At 36.2% G+C, this 25,551-nt stretch overlaps 1 protein-coding gene across 8 annotated transcripts in view; it reads right to left on the reverse strand.

Moving 5' to 3' along the window:
• The window catches only part of LOC118735943 (protein FAM102B), a 138,995-nt gene that overhangs the window by 3,436 nt on the left and 110,008 nt on the right, over positions 1-25,551 (reverse strand). For 4 of the 8 annotated variants that reach the window (XM_036465991.1, XM_036465993.1, XM_036465992.1 and 1 more), the window contains 6 exons: positions 18,452-19,178; positions 17,534-17,845; positions 17,218-17,468; positions 16,669-17,144; positions 16,516-16,598; positions 11,616-13,013 (listed from right to left, as the gene is read on the reverse strand). In XM_036465991.1, the coding sequence (XP_036321884.1) occupies positions 11,616-13,013; positions 16,516-16,598; positions 16,669-17,144; positions 17,218-17,468; positions 17,534-17,845; positions 18,452-18,627 (2,696 nt within the window). In that variant the 5' untranslated portion in view covers positions 18,628-19,178. Of the gene's footprint in view, positions 1-689; positions 1,368-11,615; positions 13,014-16,515; positions 16,599-16,668; positions 17,145-17,217; positions 17,469-17,533; positions 17,846-18,451; positions 19,179-25,551 lie in introns of all 8 variants that reach the window. The other 4 variants (XM_036465999.1, XM_036465996.1, XM_036465994.1 and 1 more) reach the window with 4 other exon arrangements.

The raw sequence follows: 25,551 nt of genomic DNA on the forward strand, positions 1-25,551 counted from the left end.
TTTAAAGATTTCATTGATTTATTTATGGCAAAAAGGGGACATGCAGTGTATGGATTTAATTCATCTAAAGTATTTTCTTATCCTCCTTAGTCATAGTTAGTTTCAATAAAATCAAATACGAACTTCCATTCCAAGAACTAGAAATTAGAAATTAAGTTGCAATTACTTATTTTGCCTATTGATATATCTTGCTCAAAACCGCTTTCACAAAACATGTTTTAAAAGATTAAATAATGGGGAGAAAATTTAAGTATCTGAGTAAAAAATAGTTCAACAAATTGCAAAATTTTGCAATTCTTAAAAATATTCGCATTCCAAAGTTCGCATAGCATCAAAAGAAGAAAAAAAAAAAAATACATAAAAATTTACCGCACATGCCAAAAGGTGCTGGAATAAAAACAAAATAATGCAATGCCAACGCATTCTGAAACAAGAAATCCATTCCTCAGAAGAAGTTCATCACGAGCTTAGCAAATAATTACCAACTGCAAAGCATACTCCGAAGAAAAAAGATAGCGAAAAAAAAACGCAAAGAACGTATCGTTTTCAAAGCTACAAAAATCTTAGAACTCGAAACATAAAAACAAAAAGTATTTTAGCAATCGCGGACATCAACTACAAAATTGTGTCAAGAGAAAGAGAGCCCTGCACGAAGGCCTCTTCGCTTTCAAGTCACCCAGCGAACGCACATTGTAATGCTGGGCCGCCGTATGATCTGGGTAGTCGCGAGCGGCGAGAGTGTCGCGCCGGAAGCGCTCAAACCCGAGTTGTTGCTCGCCGCCATCTGCGCCGCTGCTGCTTCGGCCGCAGCCATCGTGGCGGTGGTTAGCAAAAGCGATGCGGCCGAAGGATTTGAACGTATGCTGCAGGCGTCCGTAGGACTGGCTGCCAAAGAACTGATCGCCTCGGTTGTAGCGGAAGCAGAGGTGAGTGCGCTGGGAGCGAGGCGCGGACTGTTAGCACCACTACCGCCACCGCCACCAACTCCACAAACAATGCCATTATTGCTGGGTGAGCCGAGCAACTGGTTGGGATGGCCACCGCCGCCGTCGCTATAGCCAATGCCGTCTACCGTGTCGCTGCTGCTGCCAATGCCCGATTGGCCGCCGCCGGCGCACTGAAAGGTGATGACGGCGCCGCTGCTGCTACTGCCGCTGGACGAGGATGCCGAGTGGGTGGAGTTAATGCTGCCGAGTGTACCGCAGGGCGAAGAGCTGATGTTCGCCGCCGAAGTCGCCGCCGCCGCCGCCGCCGCCGCCGCTGCTGCTGCCGAGGGCGATGTTGAGGCGCCTAGTGCAATTGAGGAGATTTGACGATTACTGCCGTCGAGTAGACGACGCGGTACACCGCTAAAGTTGCGGCCAGTGCTGTTTATTGGAGATGGGTGTTGGCAAAGCGAATTATTAAATTGAAGCGAAGCGCAGTTGTTTGAACAAAATCACGAATGCGTTGGGCGGGAATGCGGTTTATCGTTTAAGTTTTGGGACGAAGCGGAAAGCAAATTAACGGCGGAAAATAGTAGAAAAGACACACACATATTTATAGTAAATGTACATATGCATAGATATTTCGTATATTTGTAGATATGTATGTTTTATTGACATTGAAAAGCAATTTTAACCAAAGTCGATAAGAAGCGTACTATTTTTTGGTTTCAATAATTATTTGCCATTAGAAATTAAAAAAAAAGAGAAGTTCATCAACTTTTGTGTATATATGTATATGTACAGTTAGATTTATGGTAAATAGAAATAAATATTGCTACAAATATGAATAAACTTGGTTCAAAATGTTGGTGTTTTAGTGTAAATGCGAGTTTATGTTTGTGAGAGATTGCTTGAGGGACGCAATTTGTATAATAAAAAATTGGAGGAAAGATAAGGACAACACACAAAAAATAACCTCATTCCAATAAAACAAGACAAAAAACAAACAAAAAAAACTCACTTAACCCTCTCAGGACCAGAAAGCAGCCTTTGATCTGAAAATTTTTATATCGGCGAATTTTGGGTCGTTGATTTCACCACTACAATCAAAAATTTTATACATTATATTATACAGTATTGCCCTATAATTGTAAAATGGGGAGTGAGCTCAATTATTTTAACTTTTTTGCGAAATATATTTCGTCGATGCCTTTGCAAAACCGCCCATCGAGCAATTGCAAAAATGCTTATTTCACGGCACTCAAATTTCACAGTTTACGGTTTTTGTTTTGTAACTTTCTTTCTTTGTCAATGTTCTTATTTGCAGGCATTGACTTGATAGACAATCGGCCCTATTATCGACGTCGATGTAATTTTTTCATCAAAAAATAGCCCTCATAACTCCAACTCCAGCTATGCTGACCACAGTATTTTTGCGAGGAACACCTTTCCAAAAAAATTTCGAATATTTTTCCTAGCTATTATTTTACAAATATGTCGATGCCTGGAGTTCATGATTACCAAATCTAATTTTAACCACAACGGCGATTTGGGTGGTTCTCCAAAGGCATCGATGATTTTAAAAATATCAATATTAAAAAAAATCGTATCTCAATTCCACCGAAAAAAGTATATTTTTTTTAAATACATATGTAATATGTGCACCATTGGCCTTTGTGACACTTTTCATTTTAGTCAAAAGAATACGTTCAACTGTATAAGGAAAGTAGAATAAAAGAAAAGCGATAAAGAATGATATAATTTTCAAAAAACAACTGTTCTTTTAACCAAAAAAAGCTCTTATTTACTAAAAAAAGAGCATTAATAAGCACACAAAAAACTTGTGTCCAATATTGGACGCTTGTACTGAAAGGGTTAAACATTTAGCAGTCTACAAGAATGTGCTACTTTTCAGCAGGTCTTGTAATGATTTGGAAATTCAATACTCAATAATTTCGCTTTAATCGGTACAAAGCGAAAAGGTGACCTCAACCCTTCGTAGAGTTCAAGATTTATAGACAGAAAAATTGAAGAGTATTAAATGAGAGAAAAGTCGAGAATACTTTGAGAAATAGTACTACTTTTCTAGCAATTTTTAGCTTATTAAATTTTTGATATGTTCCGTCTTTCAGTTTTTTTAGACTTTTAAACAAAAAGCAAACTTTGTTTAGTACACTTTTCCATTTTTTTTTGTCAAAAAAGTATCACCTGTAAAGCTATGATTTGAAAAAAAAAAATTAAAAATCCGAAAATAAAAAGTATTTAGCACCTAACTAGTTTTTTTTTTTTTTTATATGAAAGTCTTTTCCTATATATGTTTTTGTTGACAATCAATACATTTTTTAGAATGGATGATAGCTATGCCCCACAGAAAAGGGTTCAACCTTGATACCCTAGATCAGTGACGATTAAAGAGAGCTGTTACTTCCTCTGCGAGATATGTCTTGATTCTCGTTTAAGTATATAAAATGTATAGAAAGCATTAAAAAACTCTTCACGCTTTCTCATGGGTAAGCTGAGCGTTTTTAAGTTTTCTCTTATTTTGTATAAATAGCTAAGGACAGCGTTAAATCTCTCTCTGCCTAATGCTGAATTACATATAACACATACAATTATCATAACCGACTGAACGACACTTTTCAAACCACAATGTATGAATTCCTAAAGTATTTCGTAAATATTAGTCACTCAACTTTGTTTTTGTAACACAAATCAGTTCAAGATTACAAAATTCTTTTCATCCCATTTTAACGTAAATTGATAAGGGGGGGGGTATGAAGTGCTTTCGAATAAATTCACAGTGATTACAACTCAATAAATCACGTAAAATAGAGTTTAGCACTAAACCACGCCAAAGTGACAGTTTACAAGAGGCGATAAATCAAGCAAGTCCGCAGATAAGCATCACACAGAACACACACGCGCGCACACATGCTATGCATGAGCACACGCTTAAAACTATTGAAACTAAGTCGCTAAATTGCGAAAACCGCAAAATAGTAAAGGGATGGCGCAGCATAAAGAAACCTAAGGAAGTAGAGAATAAATTTGTTTGGCCATTGTGTGCTTTAAAACTCAAAAATGTTCTTAAATCCATTCCATTCTTTCGAAGGGATAATCTAGAAGACGGAACTGAACTTCGGCAGATATGAAGTAACCTAAACTGCTGTTATATGTGTGCGTTCTGGTTTCTAAAATCCCAGTTGGAAATTTTTTTCATGCCATCGTATATATGTATGTATAACGGCAGACCCTTTAAAGTGCTTTCAGACACATTTACTCAACTGAAACAACGACAGAAGAGTTAAGCTGGATTTACATGCGGCAATTTTTTTAAGCGATTCAACATTGCTTAAGAAAAATCGCTCGTGTAAATCGTGATTCAAAAAATCGCTTGCCTCATGTAAAGGCAGCTTTAGCCAGTTTTCACCGGTTTTCTATGTAAATATCTATAAGCGTTTTTTTGAAATTTTGATTTTTGAAAAATGTGATTTTTCGAATAAACCGGATATTTTATCGAACAAACCGGCTTTTTCCTTTCATACAAATCCTGATCTTTCAATAAAAGTTATGAGTTATTCAAGGGTAACCCCTAAATAGTTTTAAAATTTTATCCAAGGGTATTTGGAAGTGAACAGTATATCGAGGGCTTATATTCAATACCCTCTATCTACAATTTTGATGAAAATGAGTTTTTGATGGTAACGTGAGCTCTTATTTATCCTTCAGCCATGACAATAATGCCAAACTTAAAATTTTGCTTTTATGGTATTATATTCTCATTTTGAAAAATCCACTATCTGCAATAACATTTTGTTACAAAAGCAAAATCCTCTATCTACACAATTTTGCTGGAAAATCGTTTTCATTACCATTTTTTGTGGCAGGTCAAATAAAGACTGGGTTAGTTACATGTGCCGATGCATGTATGTATATGTTCCGGTAAAATCCGATCTTAGGTCAAACTAGTTTTGCCCATGCTAAACTTGTTCCACCTAATGCGATGTCCAACCGAAACCAAATCTTGTGGACTGCGTAGCTTCAGTTGGACTGATGATGAGAGTTACAAAAATAGTTTATTCTAAGATCGGGTTCGGCCGGTAGCTTACAGGTATATACATGTCCGCTCATTTACTACAATAATTTCATAACTCAAAAAATCAAAACTCGAGAAAGACGGTTTTAAAGTTTTGAATTTACATATACGCCGATACTAAAAATGAATACATATTTTATTCTAGTGAGATTCTGGTAAAGGCCTGTATGCAGCTCTCAAGAAAAGCAAAAACTCCATATAAAATGGCGTACAAGAAATGGCTAAGAAATTTTCTTGAGTCAAATTTCCTTAAGGCAGTACGCAGTTCTTAAGAAATTTACTACGCTTTCTACTACGGTTTTCTAAAGTTTTTTGTGAAGAAAGAGCATAAGGCAACCCAGTTTTGCAACAGAAATATATGCCCGCTCCATTATTTCTTGAGGAAAGAGTGAGGCAACAGGCTGTGAAGTATCAAAAAGTGTCAAAATTCCTTGAACACACACGCGAAATAATGGCAATTTTTTCTTGACTGTTTTCTTGAGAGCTGCATACAGGGCTTAATCGATACAGCTTTGATATTTTTACACGAAATAGAAGAAGACGTAGCGATAATTTCTGCATACTCAACTCAAAATTTGTATTTTTTGGATAATGACACTACTAAAGTAAATGAGCGATGTGTATATGTTTATTTGCCTCCACTTGGTCCGAAGATTCTCACAATTTTCTCGTACTCATATCTATTTAAGAGTTTGACCAACCATCTCTTCGATGACAGGCAAAAGCCCTGGTGCAGAGAAAATCCCGTACCCCGTTCTAAAAAATCATCCGTATCCCATCAAACATAGAGTCATTAAACTCCATAACTACATTTTATTTCAAGGGTTATATCATCAAGAGTGGGAAACTGCTATTATTATTCCTATTGCCAAACTAAATACGCTAATGATATTTTAATTTTTTCTAAGACTAAGGACTTGACGCAAGTAAAAATTATTTTTTCTAACATACTAAACGATCTAATCAATTGGTCCAAATCTTCAGGAGCTCAGATTTTAGCTGAAAAAGTAATTTTTTCACATATGCAGAAAATACAAATAAATACATACATCCAACCCTCTCCTTGTCTAACACTCCTCCCCTATACTGATACATTGAAAATATTTGGAATGATTTTTTACAATAAACCTACTTTTAAGCAGAACTGTCATTATGTAAAAGTTGACTTTGGGCTCGTAATTTATGGACACTGCGCAAAAAAACATCTTAAATTGCTAGAAACACCTTACTATGTAGCAGAGGAGAAAAAGCATCCGTGCATTTCCCCCCTCGCCAATAAAAGCTATCTCTCACGTCGAATCCGGCTTTCAACAAAAAAACTGATGTCGCAAGCAATCACCTTTATTTCGTATATTAAGCTACATCAAAGAATTCGACATCATCCGATGCTTACTAAAGTAAAAACTCTACCGCAAGGGCATTTGCCCAGTTTGATACTCATAAATTACCTGGGAGCTTATTTTCACAGACGGTTCCAGATATGGTGGTAACAAAAGGGCTGGGTGTTACAATTGTCTTCAGTGCTTTTCCCCCGTACTGCTCGGCATTTACAGCCGAATCAGCTGTACGTTTCGCCTCTATAAACGAAGGAAATTTCCTCATCTGAACGGACAGTAAACCAGCCAGCGAAGCCTCTTTTAACAGTGCTAATAATTCTCATATAATTTCGAAATCACGTGAAATACTCTTTTGACACAAAAACACATTAAACGCATTAAAATCTTAGTTTAACATAGTATTTACGTCTAAAGAACTGACATTTTCATTATTCTGCAAAACCCTCTATCAGCAAATTTTTCTATATAAATAGTTATAATTCGAATTGCAATAACCTCTATCTGATCTTTAAACTAAAATTAAATGAATTAAAAGTAAAAAACTAGTTTTAGTATATTGCGTGAATATTTAAGACATGCGTGTGTACTTAAAATTATTAACACTTTTAAAAAACAGCTGCCAAAACAGTTTTTTTGCTCTCCTGAAAAATTGAGTTTTTGCAGATAGAGGGTATTGAATATAAGCCCTCGATATCATGTTTGAACTCAATAAATAAATGTTTGGCACATACAACATTTTCTACTTGTTTGGCCGATCTTCTCCTCCCATTCGGATTCAGCTGCTTGATGTTGTGACACAAATGGAGAGATCTACACTTTTAATCCACCTCCGAAGAAGCTTTATTACGGCAGAAGTACACTCGGAGGTTTGCCGTTGGCTGCCGAGGGGCGACCGCTATTAAAAAAAAAAACTTTTTTTGCTGAGACCAGAAATTGAACCATGGGCCTCCTGAGTGTCCAGTTAGGCCACGGCGGCAAGAGCACTACTCAAATAAAAAAAAAAAAAACACGTAAAATAAAATCAAACGTGAATTTACTTTTGATCTAAAAAACAGCTATATTTACTGTTAATGGTTTTATTGTAATTTTTGGTGGTGACTTCATAACAACACAAGCATTTACACTGCATGAAAACTAGGTGAAGTAAAACCGCTTTAGCCGGATTCTTCTTACTTTTAAAATCGGAAACCGGTTTTAGAAAAAAGGCAAATAATCCAACACCCTGATTATTATACTTGCGAGATTCAATCCTGACGAGAGACAGGGGTTACTTTGTGTTCTACAAACCTGCTTTTGCAGCAATAACGATTTTTTCGAGAGATACTAAATAAAATAATATCGCTTCCTTCTCAAATTTAGTTCTTCTTCTTGTTTAGCGCTGTATCCGCCTAAGCGATTTTGGCCCAGTACAAAGATACAAGTCTTAGTCTTTTTTTGTGCCAACTGACGCCTATCGGAAATGCTAAGTCCTTCTCCACATGGTCTGTCCATCGCCGAGGAGGCCCTCGAGTTTAATACTTTCAGAGCTGGAGCGTTTGAGGCAGACTGTTACTATAACAAAAAAAAAAACTGTCGCGGAAAAATTAAAAACAAAATAGATCAGCAACTTTTACTACTTAGAAAAAATATTACCACTGAATGTCTAAATTTTTCTCGATGGGAATAAATGAGCCAACACATTGCTGCGTATGTATGTATAGACACCCTTGTCAGCTCTGTGAGTTGGACGTATGGGTGCGTGTTTTTGTAAGGAGGGCAGTAGCTGTCATTTGCCTTGCGGCCATAAAATCATTGACCTAATACAATGCAACTAAGCAAGATTGTACAAATATGTATGCGTGTTTGTGCCTTTGTTGTAACCGCACTAACAATGACTGCGGTGCAGGGACAATTTGCGCCTGACAGCAGACGACCAAGCCGATTGCACGGGTGAATGTATGACGGCAGTGCAAGTGCAAGTACACCTAAATGTCAGCGAAAAAAATGATGGGAAAATAGAAAAAATAAAATTAGAGAGTCAGCTACACAATGCATTTGACATTATTCTATATTGGCTTGTTGTAAAAACACATATCCTTGCTCCACTTTTGTATCGCTCATATGTACATATTTTAGTGTACATAAGTGTTAAGTTTTTTTTTTTTTTTTGTTTATTTATTAAAGTAAGTGCAACAAATGTATTGTTTTGTTATTACCGTTTTCTGAATCACCTCCACCTCATATGCAGTCGGAAACGAGCGCCCACCAAAAGGTTCAAAAAACAAAAATATTAGAAAAAAAGGCAGGCAGGACAGCCTTCTACTGTCGCCTTGCAATTGTTGACACATAACGGCATTTAAGGTTAGAATAACAGTAGTGCCAATGCTACATACATACATACATACAAACATTGGAAATGAAGTGTCCAACTTTCAAGGTGGCACGACGATTGGAGGATATATGTACTTGTAGTACATACATACATTCATACTCCATACGTATGGCTCACCCAGTTGTCATGGTTGTCCCTGTCAGTGTCATCGAAGGGGAGTCTATTGCAAGAGCAGTGTTGACATGTGAATGTAGGTACATATGTAGATACATACGTACATATGTAGGTGGCAATTGTTGGCAAGTGCATACATACGGCTCCTTTACTGAAAAACAGTTACAACTAAAAAATAACGAATTTTTTTAGCAAACGTTGCAGAATTACGCGGTAGATGACGCTTGTTATTTAGTAAAAATTTCGGTGACAGGTAATAAGATCAACGGAAATAAGGTCAATTGACTTTATTTCGCAGACAGTATTACCTTTTTAAAAACGAAATAAAATCCATTGACATTATTTCCCTTTCAAACATTAAATTTGTTTAGCTTCGCGGCGGCCCGCCTCAGCGCGCCACAACTCGCGCGCCGCGCACGCGCCCGCGTACCCCACGCAACCGGCGCGCAAACCACGTCACGATTTCCATTCTCAAGTTACGTACCTGATGAAACCTATCCTACAAAAAAAAAAAAAATAATAAAAATGACGCCTACCACATCCACACCAATCTGGATAAATACCTTGGTTGAAATTTCTCTAGAGCCAATTATTGTAAAAGCTGTGCCTTAACTAGGAAACACCTTTTTGTGCTTGCTTCAATACTTCGAGAGTGGAAGGCGAGAGTTCGTGCATTCAATTTTGCTCCGCGCAGAGAGGGTGTTAAAAATCCATTTTATATTGAAAAGTAAACAATATAGTGAACCGCCACCTTTGGACATCAATTTATTTCAATTTCAATTTCAATTTATTTCAATATCATCAAAAAAAAAAAAACTCCATGAAAGTCCTGAAAAGTTTTCGAAGCATCTCATAAAAGTCCCGAAAGTAAACGAAAAATTCCGAAATGTTTTAAAAAATCCGGCATAGTCCCTAAAATATCATGAACGAACCAAGTAAGTACAAAAAAATGCCAGCAATTCCAAAAGATTTTAAAAGGCTAAAAAAAATGTATAAGGTTACGGAAAAGTCTCGAAAAAGCTCGAAAAGGCCCAAACAAAACACTAGGAATCAGGAAGAGCCCGAAAAATATCCAGCAGTCCCAAACAACTTCGAACAGAAATATCTCGAACGTTTTTCATCAAACCTTTAAGCTTTCTGAATAAAACCCGAACACTCAAAAAGCCGAATAGTACAAAACAAAACGGGGAAGCCACAAAAATCTCAACAAAAAAAATACTCCAGAAAGTCGCGAAAAATTGTACGAAAACCCAAAGAATTAGGTTTAAATATGTTGCCTGAAAGTTATTTACAAAAGTTAGAAAATAACTATATTTTTTGATCGTAAAAATTCAGAAATAAAGACGATATATTTAAAAAAAATATATATATATTCCGAATTGATAACCTGCTCCTTTTTCTGAAGTCGGTTAAAAAATAAATAAATAAAATGAAAATCGTGAAATAACGATTTACAGTATCTTATGAGTGAAAAAACATTTTGTTTGACCTATAAAGGAATAACAAACTATCTACGTCCACTTGGAAAATTTCAATTTTTCCATCTCTTTTAAATAATTTGCTTTTCAAAAAATCAGCAAAGAAATAAACTAAGCCACCAAGAGTCGCTAAAGAACCCAACATAAAAATTAATTAAACAAAATATATATATGCATATCAAATATAATATATGATGTCTGTTTGTAACAGAGGATGCAATAATTAGTAATAATGAACTTAAGCCAAAACCAGTTAAAGCGAATGGAAATGCAAATTTTTAAATTGTAATTAAGAAACGTAAAGTGAGAACGCAACCGAATGCAACTAAACTTAAAAAAGTAAACAAATAAACGTACACACATACATAAATCCTCATAAAGATGAGAAATTAAATTAAAAAAAAAAAAACTATAATAATAACAAACAAACCCACGGGTCAGTTAACAAGTCATAAATCTAAAGTTTAATTTTATGGACTTAAGCAAATGCAAACTGATTAATGCCAAATAAGCTGAAGGCACTGATTAGGTGGCCTTAATTAAAAACCTCTCATCTCGATTTGGGATTGATATTGATGTGCCAACACCCTAAATAGGGTATTATACGAAGTTTGTAGGTATATAAATGGTGGAAGTGGATGGCGACAAAAAATGCTATGGCTAACAATTACAACGTTAAGCTTATTTGTAGTGATATCTGGTGTCTGATGATATCGAATTTAATGGATCACTTTTTGTGCTATGAATTTGTCACTACTCGAGTGATGAATGCATTTGTTCGATGAGCTTTATTTATGGGTTTTTGTTCAAGGGCTTTGATAGAAACACGTCTTCGATATCAATAAATTTTCATCCATTCATATTCATTTAACAGACCGATAGACTTCTCTTTGGCGGTAATTATTTTTATTGAAAACCCATCAACTAAGTATAGCCAACAATTAGAAAAAAGCAATTATCCCCAATGATGTCGGATGATGGTGAGGACATAACGCAGAAGCTTAGTTCAAAATAAAATAAAATAAAGCATTCGCGGCGAATTATTTTTTTTTTTGTTAACTATTTTATGTGCGGAAACCCTTTCGCCAAAGTGTATTGATGACAGAAGAACGACAAATGTTAATTGGTGACTCTGACTTGATACAATTAAAAAAAAATTTGTTTGGAATACAATACGACCTAATGCAAACGTTCATACTATTTGTGAATGTATAGTTGAAATCCGTGACGCATTGAAATCATGATAGCTGATATCTTTTTGTTATTCTTTAAACTGTGAACACTTCTACAAACCTCATTAACTCGTAGGCGGTGTTCGTCGAGTGTGGACGCACTAAGAGCGCCTCCTGCTGGCCCATAGCATAAGGTTGTTGTTGTTGTTGTTGATGTCCATCCGGGCGCAGCTGTATTCCCTGCTCCTCCAGCGTTGTGTACTGCACGTAGCCCAGCGTTTGTCGCAGTGGCGTCGAACTCTTCAACATGGTGCGTCGGTAGGCTCGCTCGAACGGTGTGCGCGACATGAAGGACATGCCAGCAGCGCTCTGTTCATTGGACAACAATGTGCTGACACGATCATGCGAATAGAGCTCCGTTAGCGAGCCATGGGTGTGATGTTGTTGTAGCTGTGGATTGTGGCTATTCGATGTGCCAGCCAAGGATGACGGTGAATCAACGACGTCATAGTTAAGCAAACGCGCAACAAATGAAGGCGGCGAAGGCTTCTCTGCCGACTGTGTGACCAGCGGGAAATTCGGCTTGCGACCCGAAGTCGGCGTAAGAAAGGGATCGGGTTCGACGCGCTCCGTCACCACATCCGGTATGGTGCCCATAGAGCGCATCTTCTGTATCGGATAGTGTGGCACACGTGGCATGAATGAAGGCGGCTGTTGACTGTGCGGCTGCTGCGGCAGTGGACTATCGTCGTTGCCAATGAATTTGGCATTGCCCACTTTGTTCTTCATAAACAACTTGCCCGAACTAGTCGACGAGGTAGAGTTCTTGCGCTGCTGCAAATTGAAGCGATGTTTTTCCTCCAGCGAGCGCTCGCGCATGCGCAGCAACTCTTCGCGCACCTGTTGCTCGCTGTAATCATCTAGGCATAAATTGCTAAGCGATTTAATTTTTGGTATTTGTGCACGCTCAGCCAACAACTTAAGGCGACGCGGTGAATTACGATCCAATTCCTGTGATGCACGGTGGAACTCCATTTCGATAATGGAGAGATTTTCCATCGATTTGATTTTGGCTACGCGCGGCGTATGGAAATTCTCATCCAAGCCAGAGTCGTCGGCGGTTTCCTCCGAACCTGATTCACCGCTGCCGCTACCACTGCCACCGCCACTACCGCTGCCGCTGCCACTTTCGTAGATCTGAGAGGTGCGCGAGCCACTACGGCTGTTGCTGTTGCTGGCGACGCTGCGATACGTCGGCGAAGGTGCGTTCAACACAAAGTTATCGCCGTAGATGGATAGAGAGCAAGCGGATGAGGTTACGGGCATCTCGTTAAGTGGCGTACGAAACTCCTCATCGCGTATGGTAGAATTGGGTGTCTGGAAAAGCAGATCCTCGCCGTCATACTCGCTGATCGTATCCGCCGGCGGTTGATGATTCAACGATGGTATATTCAGCTTCATAGCGTTGGCGGTTTTCTGATTGAGTCTATTAAGGAGAGAAACTGATTTGCTGAATCTGCTGTTGATCGTGAGAGTGCATGGGAGAGAGGAAGAGAGAACGAGGTGCGACGAACAAGTATGCGGCACGATCGTTCGACATCGGTTTTGTTTTTTTTTTGTTTGTTTTTAATTGGTGGAATGGTGCGTATTTGCATATTTAGTTATTATTTCGCAAATTACATTACATTACAGTACGGTACAGTACAGTACATTACGGTATATTACATTACGTTTGTTCGTAGTGGTTGCGGTGTTGATGAACCAACAACAACCGGAATACCAACAACATTATGATAATTTAGTTCAGTGTTGGTGGTGGTGGTGCCCATGACATTTCAACAATTTTTCGATTTACAGTTTTTACATTTTACAAAAGAAATAAAAAACACAAAAATAGAATACAAAAAACGGAAAAGGTGTAATTAGCGCAAAATAGCAAATTGAGAAAAATAATAAACTAGAAATACTGAGCTAAGAGCCAATAGTGAACTAAATAAAATAAAATAATTATAAAAAAATATTACTATAAAGTATTTTAATGAACAAATTCGATAAATAAATATAATTTACATAATATACCTATATAGCCAAATGTTTTGGATTACAAAAGAGTCGCTAATGAATAATTTTTTTAGCAAATTTTGCATAAACCCATAGCTGCAATGAAATTAGCGAAAATTTAAGATTTTCTATATATTTTATTATGACCAAATTCCGCAAACTACAGATGAATTTGCATTTAAATTAATTTAGACAAGATTTAAGCATTATAAACACGCGTGAGAGCAATAGAAAGAAATAAAAAGCGTGGAGAGTGATGACGATATCAGCAACAACAAATTTTTATGAGCGGCAACTGTAGCCTCCACTGAGAGTGCCTTAATTAAACAGTAGAGTACTTTAAAACAACCACTCAGTAGTCAGGCGGAAGTAAAAATATATTTACAATTCATTTAAAAAAAGTTTTGGCTGCGGTTTCGGGAATGCTTTAATGCGTCTACTTGAAACAGAATAGGTTCCTACTCCAATTCGAAGTCGAATAATTATAACTAACCTCCGAAGCAAATAAATTGCGTCTGCGTAACGATGAGCTCATCGTAGTAGATGCCCAAAAAACCCATTAGCCAAAAATAAAACCTGCTAAATGAAATTTTCAAATGCAACAACAAGAATACGAAGGAATGAGGTAAAAGAATTCACTGCGAAATAGGAAAGGATAAATGCAAATAAAATATTTGCATATATGAATGTATGAATATGAATACATATACATACAGTTTATATACGTTATAATATTTGAGGAACCAAATTTGACTGGCAGCCAATTTTGTGTGTGCACTTGCACTTTTGTATGTGACTAACGCTGCACGCGAGCGAATAAGAAAGAAGATCCCAGCAAACTTTAAATGTAGTGTGTGTTTTTAGAATTATTAGTTTTTTAGTTTCTCGAGAGGGCTCAAAAATGCCAAGAAATTTCGAACTTCGAATTTCAAATTTCGAAGTTTCGAATTTCGAAAATGAGTTTTTTTTTTTTTTTGAATCAAAATTTGTTTTCAATATCCTTCAAAACACCTAAATATATCGAAAATTCTAGCTTCAAAATAGGAAATTTCGAAATTGCAAGTTTTAAAAATACTTTTTTTAGTTTCAATTAGTTTCGTTCCCACAAAATTTATTTTTTTGTTGCGTTCAAAACCCAAAAATATTTCGAAACTTGTACTGTTTTGAAATATTGAAGTTTCGAAAATTAACGTTCTATTAACTTTTCTTTAAGATCTAAATTTCGAATTTAAAACTGTCGAATTTAAAACTGCTAATACTCGAAAATGTATTTTATCAAAAGTTTTAATTATATTCGTTTCGCTCAAAGCTACCAATTTTTTTAGGAACTTTTGTTAAGATTTTCTTAACTGCATAATATTTTCGATACCTTTCAAAACGCCTAAGTATTGCACTTTAAGTTTTGATGTTCTGAATTTCGAAAGTGCAATTTTTCTAGTGGTTCGTGTAAGGCCTGAATGTTGGCGATTTTCAACTGGTTTTGAAATACCAAAATTTAAACCTTTTGCACTTCGAGATAACAAAAAGTTACTTAAAAAAAAAAACAAAGTTATTAGTTTTTTAAGGGAATAGCAAACCAAATTGCTCACGCTACAAAATCAGCCTAAATCCATACAAATATGTATGTATATACATACTACCTACTATTTATTTGCACATACAAATATACCATTACATTTAGTTATGCCGTCATCTTTGAGAGGACGTCAAACTGTCGCATACTGGCCTTCAACTTAACATTGAATAATGTTTTGTGCGGTTGCCATTTCTTTGTGAGACAAATTGCGTGTTTACATTAATTTTGCCTGCCTATTTGACGAGCTAAATTTTTCAGTGAGAATAGGGTGAACTTTAAATTTTAAATTTATTTATTAAATTCTAGAAAAAAAGCCTAACAATTATTAAAAGGATTTCAGTATGTGAGCCAACGATTTTTAAGGCCGCTATTTCACACAAAAAATGTATACAGTATCTTCCGTTCAACTGGGGATTTCTCAATAGAAAATTGTCTTTCTTGACTGACTGGTATAGGTCAATTAACTAGGAGATATTGTATAATAATTCAATCTTCTCATTGTCATTCTCTCAATGTTAAGTTACTTGTAGAGTGTATGGAACGTGCGAAAATACCGTAATGAAAATAGTAAAAGACCTACTACAATCGAATAGCATTAAATGCTACCTCCTTCAGAAGTCATAACAAGTAATCTAATTAGCTAATAGTGAACGAAAAAAAATGAAAAAAAGGGGAAAGTTAGAACTAGCATTTTTATTAGAATGTGTATGAATTTTAATAGAAAAAAAATATAGTATGCAGACTAATCAGCATTTGAATGAGTAAATAAAAACAAAACAATTTGAAAATGATAAAAGTTAAGTGTATAGGTCGCAGTTTCAAGCGACCTTATCCCAAAGGATGCGCCGATCTCACCCAAAAGGCTTACGAAAAAATTTATAAAAATATGTAAAAAGCTATTGTAAAATAGTTATTTAGAGGATTTGAAATACTAATTCAGAGTTTGGTGTTAATCTGTTGTTATTGCTGTTGCGATTTTTTGCTGTTATTTTTTTTAGTGACTAAGTGTTTTATTAAGTGGATTAGCGGGGTTAAAGTTGTAGCTTTCTGGCGCCACTTGTTACTGTTGTTAATTTGTTTTGGTTAGTGTTGCTTATTGTTGGTTTGTTAAAGTAGGCGTTGTATAAAAAAAAAAAAAAAAAAAAATGTTGAACAAAAGAGTGTTTCTATGTAGGTATGTATAAAATACAAAAAATTTACAATACATCAAATAAAAGTTTTTGTTTTTTAGTTTTCACTTTGGTACTCGAATTAGTTTGATGGCAAATTAGTACATAAAAATAATCTTAAAAAATCTGGTAATTACAAAAATACAATACGTAAAAGATAAGTAATAAATATTGAATACATAACATCGGTGCAACAATGCAACAAAAACGCTTACCTTGCATGCCCTGAATCGCCCTCAGAGCTTTGCCTCGAATGTTGACTGTGCGAAAAACTGCTGTAGCCCGAACCCTTCGACATCTGCGCTCGGCAAGCAGAAAGAGTAGAATATTAATAAATTGTTGTTGTGCATTGAAATACCCGCACTCACTTGACTAGTGTTGCTGGAATTACGCGAGTGGCCCATTTCCATAATCGCTGATGTTCCAGTAGTAGTGCCTCCCAGGCCCCCACCACCAACGCTTCCCATCACATTAGCGCTGGTCGTACCACAATTACTGCTACCCACAATACCCAGTACACCCCCTGCGCTGCTACCAGCTGCACCGCCACCGCCACCGGCACCACTACCACCACCGCCGCCGCCACCGCCGCCGCTACTGCCACCATTGCCGCCAATACCCACGTACGGCGGCATTTGTTGTGCATTCGTTAGCGTTACGACGGTGGTTGTTGTCGTTGAGCCCAACGAATTTTGCGGTGGATAGGTGATAAATTGTTGTTGCTGCTGCTGTTGTTGCTGCTGCAGCAGTAACGCTTCTGTGGTGAGTGTGGTGGCCGATTCAGAGGATTCCGACAAGCCAGAGTCCGTCACAATTGATGCGATGACTACTTGGGGATCCAAATCTGTGGCAAAGAGAATATTACATTTAAAAAGGAAATGCTTTTGAATAAAAAGATATTTGATGCGCTTGTTTACCATCATCCCGCACAGTGGATACAGGTCGCGTGCTGGTCGCGCTATTGAGTCCGCTGCCTAGCGTAGCGCCACTACCGCCACCAACAGGTATGCCCTGACTGCCGCCACTGACGCTGGACGCGCCACTACCCACACCGCTGCCAATGCTGGACAAAGCTGTTGCAGTGGGCGTTTGCAGTCCGACGCCTGTAGATGCTGTAGACAAATCGTCAGTAGAGGGTTTTTGTTTACTCTTCAAATTTGGCGTGGGGCTGAAAGTAGAGTTTAGGAAAGATAATTAAATTTAAATTTTGATAGAGTCACAGTGTATACTTACGCCTTGAAGAGTATATCACCGCTGAGCATGTGCATTTTGATGGACACCAGCAGCATGGAATTGTCTAGACGATGGCGCGAATCGTATCCTTCGAGCAGAAAGCGTCGCGACGTTAGTCCAGCACCGGCGAATTCGGCAAGATTTATATCGATAAAACCTAACTTAAAATAACTACGTCCACCCTTCATCTCCTTGCGTATGGAGATACGCAAGTAGCAGGGATCCAGTACGCCCGTGGACGCATTGGCGGACATTTTGCAGGGAAATTCGAAGCTGCGATTCCATGCTACACGATGATCGCGTACCTCCTCTCTGTGGAAAATAAAGAAAATTTTAAAAAGTAGTGGCATAGGCAAAACAATAAGACTGAACGAGTTCGCGAGGTGATTAAGACTTAGAATTAGTTAAGGGCCAGTGACAAATAAAGTGTTGAAAGGGGGATCGTCGTAGATCATATTTGGATTCAGCGGATCATTTTACACATGAAACTGCGGAGATGACACTGCTCTCAGAGTGAGTTATGAAAATTACAGCCCGGCCAAAAGTTTTTCACGTAAATAAGATCGAGTAATGCCCATCATTGACCATTATTTTATATGGAGAAAATGAGCGACACCTTCAACAAAAAAAATTGCTACAAATCAATAGTAAGTCCTAGCTACTTCAGACTTACACTTTGTTAGACTAAAATTGAATGGGCTAAAAAACTGCGCACTCAAATTTTTTCTAAAGAGTGTAAATAAAAAGTGCAATATTTGGATGAAAATTTGCTAAGATCCCTTTAAATACTAATTCCATATTTTTATGACCACCAAAAAAAAATAAAAAAAAAAACATTTTTTAATGAATCATTGAAAATTTCATGAAAATATTTCAAATTCTTAAGCCCTTCGGTACCTTAAAACTATAGTTACTCACCTACTGCTGTACTCCTGAAACGAACCACCATCCAGCAGACGTATTTTCGCGAACAGCACCTCATTCACCAGCGCCACCTCGGAAAGCTCTTGTAATTGTACCTCAACATTGAACTTATACTTTTTCTTTTTCATCATAAAGGCCATACCAGGGGCGCTAGGCCCAAGTAATGTCATACAGTTTTAACCAATGTACGCTCGAAAAATGTACCTCCTATTGGACGAGAAAAATACCAAACTACGTAGAGGAGTGCCGCTACTCGCACTGCTTTGGGAAATTACATCGGCAGCAAAGACATCCACCAAATGCGGCGATTAAAATACATAAAACACAAACTTAATACACACTGGAAAATGCTTTTTTTTTTTTTGGTTTGTAAGGATTTGCGTATTCTGTGTAAAAGTTAAATTAAAATAGGAAAAACGTCTCTTTGTTTCTTTTTTTCAAACACTAAGAGCTTGGAAACATTGTACACAGCGTGTTTGCTGCACTGTTTTGGGATTTGTTGTTGTTTTTTGCTTTGTTTGTTTAACTAGCGAGTTTTTCTTTTAAGTTTTCTAATACTTTTTTATCTTTAGTTGGCTGCTACTGTTGGAATTGTTATTTTAAACTGTTTTTTTTTCTTTATTTTTTTGCGCCGCGACAATTCAAAGCAATCGTGTTGTTGTTGTTATTTGGAGTTTTTCATGAGTTGTCGTTGTAGGGGATGACCATCAAAGTTCCACAACTGCAAGTAAAAAGATAGAAAAAGCAGGTTTGAGCAAATAAAGAAATTTAATTAGTTAAGTCATAGAAAATATATGTGCATACGTATACATAGTATAAACCAATTAAAAATAGAGACATAACTGAGGTGAGTTAATGGCCATTGACTGGGCAACGAATTCGTTATTAAACCCTCAGCTTAAGCGATCCTATTTTCAATTAAAATGTACAGCGAAGTGCGGCCGCTGACTCACAGCCGCCTCTGGCAATCTGAGTTGTGCGACATGACGCTACTTGAATAGGGAGGGAGCTGTGTTGTTGCTATGTTGAGCTGAGGTGTACATAGATTGAAACAGAGTATTATGCGAGGGGAGTTTCAAATTGTATTATTTTGCTTTATTTAGGCGGGAACCGGAAACAATAAAGCCATCTGATGATTTGAATTAAATAAAAATAAACACTTACGCCGAAATTTTATAAAAAAATAAAGAGGATTTTAATAACTGCTTTGTAAATCGGAAATATTTATGAAAATGACACTTTATAGATAAAATTTGCTCTTGCTTATTATACATGGCTTTGGGTTTTAAACAAAGCCGTAAGAAGGTAATTAAGGTCAATATATGTTTTCAACGACTCATAACACTTTTATACTATGTTCACGTTGAGCCTTTAACTTGAGTTTATGGGCCATTTGGAAGTTAAACGTTAAACACTACTCATAAACTCGGAGTTTGCGATACAAATAATTTTCGCTTAACTCGCCTTAAACACCACTTTTATTTGGAGTTAAAGCGAATGCATGCAATCCTTTTTTTACCGCATTTTGTTTGTGTCTTTGATAAGCCAAACCTGCAACCAACTTGCCGACAGTTAGTCTGTTCCCGTACTGCAGGATTTAATCAGAAATAGTTCGACGTCGTTCCGTGTACATAAGTGTAGAATATCAACAATCTAGCTATGCAAAAACCAAAAATGTTCTGATGTCAACCCTACTAAAATTATCTGGCGGAAGTAAAAAATAAAAAGAAAATATCAATGGTTAAAGTAAATTTTTTTAATTTTTTTTAAATATCTATTAATATCTTCTGAACAACATAACCAATTAAAAAACTAATGACGCCAAAATAAAGGTAATTAGGGGGTCCTTCACTTGGTGTACATAACTTTTTAAATATATTTTTTAAATATTTTTTTTTTTTAAATGGCGTTTCTTTTCAACAAGATTATAATGTATAAGTAGCGAAAAAGGTATTTAAATTATCTTTAAACTAGCATCAATACGTTTGTGATCGGTCAAATAGTTTCCGAGATATTATAATTATAGAAAATATAAAAGTTAAGCTTTAACCTCCTTTATTGGCTTTAGTTTTTATTTGCGCCAAACAATCTTGGTATGGTTGAAATCAGCATGAAAAATTATATTTGCCTACATTTTTTATTTCTTGATGGCGAAACGGAAACCGGCTAAATGTGAATAAGAAAAAGTAAACAAACAAATGTCAAATTAAACTCTGAGTTTATTAAACACCCCACTTGAAAATTGTTCATAAACTCAAAACGTTAAACTCGAGTTAAAATTTCAACGTGAACATAGTATCGTATAATCCTTTCAATTAAGTACCGTAAATGCGCCGCAAAGTATGCAATAGTATATGAAACACGTCGACACACTGGCAGAGTGATTGAATACTTCCCTGTAGGAGCATTAAATATCAGTGCAAAATTTTAAGGCTAAGCCAAAAATTTAAAACGACTTGGCTAGCCTTGTGGGAGCAGTTTTAATAAACGAAACTATTTTTCCATGTGTTTGGCGGAGCTTCTGATCCATTTTATGGATTGCGTCTTCTTGCTCTTATCGCAAACACAGTTTTACGGCGAATGGTTTTTATGAGAAGCTTTTCATCACACAAATTGCCATTGTATGCCGAGGGACGACAACTATTCGAAAAAAACGCCAATGCTGATGGGGCCAGGAAACGAACGAGGACCTTTTAGCCTTGAGAGGTTTATTTAGGCGAAAAAGTACCGAAATTACCATTTTCTTTTTGTCACTCGAAAAAATCATAATTGTTGTTTTCAATGGCCCGTATGAATTAAAACTCAGCAATTGCTTTTTCTTAAAATTTCATACCTGTTACTTCACTTTTGTTTGAATAAATCGAGTAAAAGGCCTGAAATTTTAAGAAAAATCAATTGCTTATTTTTATTCCTACGGCCCAATAACTTCGAAAAGTTTTCAATTAATAATAATAATAATAGATTGGCGCTTACACATATGTTAGTGTTTGGCCGAGCTTCTCCTCCGACTTGTGGCGTGCGCCTTGATGTTGTCACACAAGGCGGAGGGACCTACAGTTTTACGCCGACTCCGAACGGCGATTGTATTTTTGTGAGAAGCTATTTTTCATGGCAGAAATACACTCGGAGGTTTGCCGTTGCCTGCCGAGGGACGACCGCTGTGAAGAAAAAACCTTTTTCTATATTTTTTTTTTCGATGTTGCTTTGACCAGGGCTTGAACCCAGGTGCTGATGAGTGAAAGCGCGCACTGCTTACCACTACACCACAGCGGCCGACAAGTTTTCAATTAGAATGTTCATATTAGAGGCAAGAGACCTTGGCACTAAGTACAACTTATCTGTGAAGTTTCAAGAGTGTACCACCATTGCGTAATTCTTGAAATTTTTATTAAGATACTTCGAAATTCCATATTTACAATTTTTATTGGCACAATCGAAATTCTTTATAATATTTGGTATATACTTGGACCGAACATAACAGTTATTGATGAAAACTGTCATGGAAAATTCACTATGAAGAAAATGTTCAACAACTAAGTGATACATACCAATCGATTTCTTTTTTCACCAAGACTCAAATTTGGAAATACATTTTTATTTGCGATTTTAATGCAAAATTAAAAAATAACAATTATTTTTGAAATTAATATTATAAATACAAAATAACAATTATTTTTGATTTTTATATTATATGTCTTAGATAACAGTTATTGAAGACTTTTATTTATATAAATGACTTTTATAAGTATGATTTAAAAAATTGAATTCACTGACTGATTTTTATTGATGACTTTTATAAATAAGACATACAATATAAAAATCAAATATAACTGTTATTTGCAGATTATTTAGATACAAATTAAAAATAACTGTTATTTTGGATTTATAAAATAAAAATCAGAAGTAACCGTTATTTAAGAAGTAATTTTATAGAAGTCAAAAAATAATTGCTAAAGAGCGATTCTTATAATATAAATTGTAACTGTTATGGTCCCTGGTTATATACATGAATAAGTAAGGAATACTGTGTAAAAATCTTCCACACCAATATTTAATTACTTTCCAATTATATGACATTTAAGTTAAGGCGTGCGAGTAAACGTTACATACACAACAACGGCTATATGAGCATGAGTTGTTATTTTTACCTTTTCGAGTATATCTTTTTTAAGATTTCATTTAAATAGAATTTCGCGATGGAATCTTGTTCTTTAAGCGAAACTGAAGATAATGCATGACTAAGATAAGTGTGCCACCATTTGCGACCAAAAAGACGTATATGTATGTCGAAAAAAGTAGCAACTCGTGAGATTTGCTCTTCTACATAGAATTCTAAAACTAACCCCAACAATTTTCTCACAGACATCGGGGGCACAAACCACATGCATACATATGTGCGAATTTAGGGCGCACTAAGAAGCTCTTTCGAAAAATAAAACAACCCTCTACGATAGCGAGAGACATGCAAATTTCGTGCACAGCAGCAACATGAAAATACTTGCACCAACAACCCTCTGACTGACTCATTGGCACCGAAATGGAAGTGAAAAAATCATTAAATCATTTAAATGGGTGGGCGTTCATTTGCGTGCAACACGTACAAATTTTCATACATACATACTTAAGACTAAATCAGCACATTTGGGCATTCAAATTGCACTCATCTGGCGAATGGGGGTTTACAACGCTTACGCTGGCGCGTCAAAACTTAATGGAGCAACACGGAGTGAATGGCTAGAGTCATGGGGCTGGCGTTGAGAGTTGATTAAGCATTTTGAGTACTGCGAATTTACGAATGTAATTAATTACACAGCCAAAGGTAAATGCAAACATTAAAAAATAAATGGTAAAAAATTAGTAAAAATATATTTAAAGTTTTTTTTTTTTAAATACATTTTTTGAAGTGCCCAAGTTTTGGGCATTTTAAAGCATAGTAGAAATTCGGTATAACAAAGAATTGAACAAGCAAACTTTTTATTGCACAGAATTTCTTGTAATACGCACATATCTATGCACATACATACATAGTTCATAATTCTAATCAATTTCCTTTACCAACAAAAATATTAACTTCCATGAGCTCCAAGCCCTTTTGGGGCCTGCGTGACCCCTTTACAATCTTTTATACTAACTGTACAGTCTAAAATATGGCATGTGTGTGCCTGCAGCTCATTTATGTTTGCTTTCAAAATGCAAGTGTGTTGAGTGCAGCTGCACCTAAATACGATTCTTACTCGTACTTATGGTAGTACTTAGTATTAGGTGAAGGCATTTCACAGAGTAACGTAACGAAGCGATACGGACTAATAACCGAAAAAGCCAATTGACCCAGTTATGACAGGACGCTTACGTGCATGCACAGGCACCGTGTACAGTGAACACCATTGAAAAGCCTTGACTTTCCACAGCACATATCGAGTCAGCCGTAGTCTTGTGGCTGTGCGGAAGCCTATGTGTACATATGTATGTGAGGATGGTGAGCACAACTTAACCTGTATGTTCATATGAGGTGAATGAGTTGAGAAACGATTGGAAGTTATTAAATGGAAACAGTTTGTTTTTTTTTTAAGCAATGAATATTTTCTAAGTATGGTATCCGATATTTTGTAAATCGCATCACTAGTACAGCGTGATATTATTTTTTGCAAAGTAGTCTACTTTTTTAGGTGGCTATAGAATTTCTTGAAGAAACCTTACGACTTTGAATAGGACATGTTATGAGACAAGAAAATTCGCTGACGGACCTTAAATCTTATATATGTAGGTATATGAGGAATAGCATCGGGACCCAAAATAAAATTACACCATCAATTGATGTGTAATTTTTTTTTTTTTATTCACATGCATGCTGCATATGTATGTGTGAGGTTATATATCCCATACTTGCTTGTACCATTTCCTGTTCAAAACATTCACAATGAGCCGGTATGAGCAATTGCTTTATGCAGGGCGTTTTCCTATTTCCGAATTGTCTTCGTGCAAAGGGAAATTGCTATTCAGCACGAAAACCCAATCAAAAATAGGGTAAAATATGAAGTATGGGGAAAAAATAATACCTTCACCAAAAAAAGCTATGTGTGAAGACTATAACTCAGGCAGAAAGTCAACATTTCATAATGCCAATTGTTAGCAGCTCAAAAATAAATACGTTTGAGCATAAAATGAAAAAAATAGATATACAAAAGCACCTATCCTTAAACCTAGAACAATCAATCAGACAATTTTACGTATGTAGCTAAAATAAGGACACCCACACCAGAATAACCGCCAATTGACACACCTTGCAAGTGGCTACGGCTTTCGGAATAAAAAATGTACACAAATTGTTTGGATGTCAATGCAATTAACTAAATTTGTAGACAAATTTGTTACAAACGCCTACAGCGAGGTTAGCTTGAAGCACTAATGACCGCTTGAGTACATAGTTTAGTAGTAATTTGGTGACGACAACGCCGAACGAAGGCGTACATTAGGCAAATGATTAACTAATAGATTTTGCAATACAAAAGTAGTAAAGTAATTCCAAGAGAAATTTCCTAATCAAAACATGCATTTACTGAATGATTATAGAATTACAGTTAATCTAAAATTGAATTTATGGGTATGTTTGTATGTATATAGTCATAGATGTGACACGCTATCAACGCATTCGCAGGCGCATGTGTCTGTTTAGGAAGATGAGACTAAGTTTATAGCCTCGCCGTTTAATGGCGATTACGATTTAATGTATCAAACAGTAGGCTAATGACTTTAAAACTGTTAATGAAAGTAAGTGCATAGAGCTAACTATACATTCAAACATACATACATTTGTACATACATACAGTACTGGTCAATACAATAGCACACCCATTTCAAATTGATATTGCTTGCCACTCACATTTATATATTTATTTTTAGGAATTTTTAATTTAAAAAAAGGTCATTCCCTAACAACACCCATATAAACCCAAGTTTAAAACTTTGTAGAAAACTACAAAAAAATTCAACAAATTTTCACTTAAATATCAAACTTTTTTCTCAGAAGTGTTAGAATTTCTTTTTTTGAGTACACAAGTTTATAGCCCATTCAATTTTGGTCCAATAATGTGCAA

Source organism: Rhagoletis pomonella, unplaced genomic scaffold (assembly GCF_013731165.1).
Source record: "Rhagoletis pomonella isolate Grant_MI unplaced genomic scaffold, Rhpom_1.0 Rhpom_scaffold_00003, whole genome shotgun sequence".
NCBI lineage: Eukaryota > Metazoa > Arthropoda > Insecta > Diptera > Tephritidae > Rhagoletis > Rhagoletis pomonella.